General features: G+C 38.4%; 1 protein-coding gene across 1 annotated transcript in view; it reads right to left on the bottom strand.

Moving 5' to 3' along the window:
• Nucleotides 1-2,340: 2,340 nt before the first annotated feature.
• adgrl2b.1 (adhesion G protein-coupled receptor L2b, tandem duplicate 1) overlaps nt 2,341-5,148 on the bottom strand; it is a 110,449-nt gene continuing 107,641 nt past the window's right edge. Inside the window, exon 21 of the mRNA XM_016508246.1 lies at nt 2,341-3,412. Within this exon, the coding sequence (XP_016363732.1) occupies nt 2,553-3,412 (860 nt within the window). The 3' untranslated portion in view covers nt 2,341-2,552. The remainder of the gene's footprint in view (nt 3,413-5,148) is intronic.

The following is a 5,148-nucleotide window of genomic DNA, read 5'->3' as shown; positions in this document are numbered from 1 at the left end:
GGGCAGGACTGGACACAAAAATTGCAGGAGTGGGGTTGAAGGTGCTGTAAGTTTTTGACTCTACTGAAGCTTAAAAATACCATAATATGTTTGCAGATATTTAAGAAACATGCAAAGTTAACATAGTTGTTTATTTGAAAAACAATGCTACAGTCAGTTATTCTCCTGTGAAAATGTGCGTTCCGGACCAGAATGTCGGTCTCTGTTTTGGTTTGTGAAACCCGCCCACTGCCAGTTTACCCAATTGTATTTCGGGACCCCGGGTTGCCAGTTGGCGGAAAACACAGCTATTTCATTTCAGTCATTGTCAAGTGCACTCGTTCCTGTTGGTGTCGTCAATCTGGCAACCTGCGAGTGCATCAAGTCTGAGGAGGGGCCGGGAGAAAAAAACCCTCTTCAATATTTTGAATTTGGACTGCAATACCTAGTTCAACCACTCGGTGTCAATCCTACATACAGCACCTTTAAAGTACACTCCACCATGAAAGGCAGACCTTTCTTTTTAAGCTCTCATTCAATGCTGTCTGCGTGGACATCAGCTGATGACAAAAATCCTGAAGCTGGAAAGGAATGTGGACAAATGAAATTTACTTCTGGCTTTAGTTGTATCAGTGAAGTAAACTTATTATCTGCTTTAGTTCTCCCTGAAATTCCAAGCTCCCCACAGCGGGGTTGAAGCTTTGACCTAAATGGCTTGCGTTGGAGAGTCATATGTTTTCTTGGCATTTCACCCTTTGCTTCCAGGTGTTGTGAAGAAAGGTTTAACTAATCCCTCAAAAAATTGAATGATTCCATTTAGAATTCTGGGGTTTTCAGTCCAAAGTATCAGCTACTGACACAGTGTCTCATTCCTTCATTCCCATTTTACGTCACGGTGATACAAGTGCAAGTTCAGCTGCACTTGCAATGTGTTTGCCAAGATTTCACATATTTGCATTAAGTATTTTTTATGGCCTAACGATAAAAAAATGGCTTAACGATAAAAAAGCATTTGTTAACCTATGCACAACATGCAGGAAGAAACAAGGTCTTTTTCCCCCCATTTTGTTTAATTTGTGGCCACAATTTTACTAAATTAATTCTCAATTTGTGACCACAATATATTTTTTCCCTGATGTTATTTACATAACTCTGTTGTAGTTCTCAAACCGAGGAATATGATTGGACGAACATTTTATTTTATAGTCCTACACCATCCACAGATTATATAAATGCATGTAAATACATTTAAACCACTGAACTTAGTGAGTGCTATCGGGATGTTAAGAGACTTTCAACCAGCATAACAAAAACATTTTTTTGAAACAAATCACCTACCCTGCCTTTAAACATGTTACATGTTCTTAAGATAGTAATAACAAATTATGCATAATTACATGCAATTACCCAAAACCAAACCCTAATCCTAATTCTAACCATATAGTAAGTACGTACTGTCAATTAATTAAATAGAAGGGCACCATAAAAATGAAGCATAAATGGGTTACAAATAGTTTCAAAGTTTTGCTAAAACATAAAAAAAACATTAATACAAATAACTAGCAACAATTTATTTATATTGCAAATAACTCATCAGGCAAGTTATGAAGAGATCTTAGGTTATTTTTGATTCTGACATCTAATAAGATTGTTTGGCTAGTTTGATGCTTCACTGAATGAGAGTGATATATCTGCAAACAAGAAAAAAATCATCACATTTATTCAATATCAAACAAGAGTTGAATGTACATCTGCAACGACAATGGGGTCTTTAAAAAGACTGAAGTGAATATCAACAGTGTTACATCACACCCACTTTCGTGCCAACCCTTTTTATTTCATACTTCATATAATAAATTATTTAGTGCCAAATACTGAGATATGTTCTTAAGACATCGTGTTGACACCTATGAATGTTATTGATCCCTGACAAAGTCAAAGCATTTTTTTTTTTTTTAAGTAAAACAAATTACATATTAGTCCAATTCACTTCAAATTTGTGCAAGACACAACTTCCGTTAAGCTAAAAAAATAAGGAAGCTCCTTTTTGTACATTTACGTTGGCAAAATACAACTTCCATGATAAAATCCATAACTGAACACATCATTCTCAAGTGGAGATGTGGTGATTACGGGTTGAACTGGCTTTCTTTACACCTGGTACTGCAAAATAGATTTTCTTTAGTTGTCATTTGTACAACAGTTATTTGTGCAATAGAGAAAATATAAGGCCTGAGTCTGGGATTTTAATTCATTCTTTTCATTTCCTGTATTACAGTCTTTCCAAGAAGGTAAGATTCACCTGCGAACTGGCTGGGAGAGTTTTCAAAGTCCTACAAAAATCAGACATTGGCATGTTTCTTTTTTTATATATATATATATACTGTACAAATCTTTTGGCAGATGTAGACAATGCCAGTCTTGACACTTTCCGCTCACTTCGAGAGTTTGACTAGACCATCAGTTCTGTTACTAAAAAACAATTGATTGTGCGGTTGACTAGTCCTCTCTTCGTGTCATCTGTGGATGGGAGGAGCAAAAGAAGAAAATGAAGGAAAGGGAACATTCTTGGCTCAGAGGCTGGTGATTAGCTGCATCTGTCCTTCGCTAGCCGGTTCTTCCTCTAGTGGAAGGCAGCCCTCGGGGAGCCCGGGGCCAATACAGCCCTCGCTAGTGCCTCGGCGGCTGATCTGATAGTAGGAAAGCGGTTGAGTCCCGTCTCCCAGGTCGGGCAAGCTCTTGTAGCATTGTTCCTCAGTTTCACTTTGGGCGGATGAGCAAGGAGAACCATCGTCCTGTCTGCTGACAAGGTCGGGGGATTCGGAGGACTGAGAGTCTCTGAGATTGGGCATGCTTGTGTACAACGAGTCCCTGTTATTCGGCGAGGGTGCGTCGTCTAACTCTTTCGCGCTTTCCTCATCGTCTTCTGCCTTTCTGCTGTCCTTCTGCCGCCTGGCGGCCTTTTGAGCGCTGTAAAGGAGCGAGTGAGTTCGTTGGGGCAAAAGCGGGACCTCGAGGGCTTCCCGGTCGTTGGGGTGAAGGAGAAGCAGCTCCAGCGCCGGGTGGCTGGAGGACGGCGGTAAAGCGGAGGTGTCGGAAACTGTGGCATCATCTTCACTCCGGTTTCTATTCCCTACACCCCCGTCGAAAGTCTCCTGCGGACCCCGGTGGCTGCTGTCGGACGGCGGTTGGGTTTTTGAGCTGGATTGGTTTTGCGGCGGCCGGCGAGGCCTCAGGTTATTGTGAACCAGCTCGGAGATGATCATCTTCTCAAAGGCAGCGTCATCCAGACGCAGAGCGTCAGCGGGCGGGCAGCACAGCGCGGGGTCCTCGTAGTCGTCCTCTCGCTGTGAGTAGCTGTTGTTGAAGTTGTCGTTGAGAGGGAGCGTGTCCATGGTGCTGACATCACGGCTGTGGGTTAGCGAGTGCTGGCCTGAAATAAAAACAAAAATTCAACTGTTGGAAATAGTAAGTGGTATGATGGACAATACTAGGTATTTGTTACTATTAAGGACACGGGATTTCTCATCACACTCATTACATGCCAAATGCCAACTAAAAATAATGTATTAAAACTAGGACTGTCGATTTAATGTTCATTTGGTGCGATTAATTATGGGAAAATGATGTTAAAATTATTAATACAGCTCAGATCTGTACTGTCATCTTTCATTTCAAGATATGAGCGAAAAAAAATCCCTGTATGGGTTTGTCGTCTTGTATCATATGATATAGTTTAGCAATATAACACGAGTATTTTTTCCTGCATGATTGTGAATGTGATACTGATTATATACAGTAGTTCAATAAACAAGTTAAAGTGTTTCATTTTTGATACAATATTGTCTGTTTTGCTCAATTTCATACTTCCAAACAGAGCAGTAGACAGCAGTGTTTCGTTACTGAATGAATCCTGAACGAATCAAGTGAGCCAATGATTCAATGACTCGTTCATCATTCTAGAATTAATCTGTTTTTTTTAACAAATCAGTTGAATGATTGAGTGAATGGACTCGCTCATTAAGACAGTGACTTGCTGCCACCTACTGGCGTTTAAGCTAAAAAAAAAAGCATATTTATTGAATCATTTAATTTTTTTAATTTTAATATTATAATTAAAAAAAAACAATACTGAATTATTATCATTATTTATGCAATGCTGAATCAAAAGCTAATTTTTTGTAATGTTTATTCAAGGCTTTTCTCATCTAACACAACAATGACTTTAAATGATTTTTGGATGTGCGAATAACATGTGATTAATTCGATTCATTAATCGGCACGTCATGTAACTAATTAGATTAAAAACTGTAATTGGTTGACAGCCCTAATTAAAACCTAAAATATTAAATTAAAAGAGTAGAGATGCATGTTGCTAAACAGAGACTGTTCAAACAAAATATTCAATGTTTCATAAATGGATGTTTTTAACAGTAATAGCAACAACATCGCAGCCAAAGAACCTCTTGCAAAAACACAAAACAATCAACATTCTTTTTTTTTCCCACAGAAAAAGCATGAGCATAAACACAAAACATGCTGTAAATGTCTGCATCGAACACAACAGAGATGAATGGTGTTTATGGAGCACACAGATGCCAGTCCACAGATCACAGAGCGAAGGCGAAGAGTGCAAACACTCACATCATGTGTGTCTGCTCAGGCTAGCTGACCTGAGAACTGCCCATGTGCCAAAACAAAAAGAGTGAAACAACGGCGTTTAAAAAAAAAAATCGCAGCAAAGACAGAAAAGTGAGAAATCAGCAAGCTTACAAACTCCAAAGATCTGAATTCAGTCCATCAAGATCCACCACACATCATTTCATTTCACTCACAATTTAAACAAATAAATAACATGAATAAAGAAATATTTATTCAGGTTGAAAGTAATTTTCCCCATAAATTAGGGTTAGGGAAAATTATAAATGTGAAACTTGTCTCTTTTTCAGTTCATAAGTTAAAATTACATTCGAATTGGCACCACAGGACGCTAAATTGTAATTTGAAGTTTTGTGGTGAAAATTAATTTGGGCTATTATCATCTTCATATAACGCATGTTTATTATTATGACAGCCTGCAATTCCCTGATTTAAATCTTTACGTTATTTAGATTTATTCCAATCAAAGTGTAGAATTATTTAATAGAAATAGAATCATTTAAGAAAGAA

This window comes from Sinocyclocheilus rhinocerous, unplaced genomic scaffold, assembly GCF_001515625.1.
Source record: "Sinocyclocheilus rhinocerous isolate Xijiao unplaced genomic scaffold, SAMN03320098_v1.1 scaffold173, whole genome shotgun sequence".
Taxonomy (NCBI): domain Eukaryota; kingdom Metazoa; phylum Chordata; class Actinopteri; order Cypriniformes; family Cyprinidae; genus Sinocyclocheilus; species Sinocyclocheilus rhinocerous.
The sequence above is the reverse complement of the archived record's forward strand: the minus strand, read 5'-3'. Positions and strand labels throughout refer to the sequence as shown.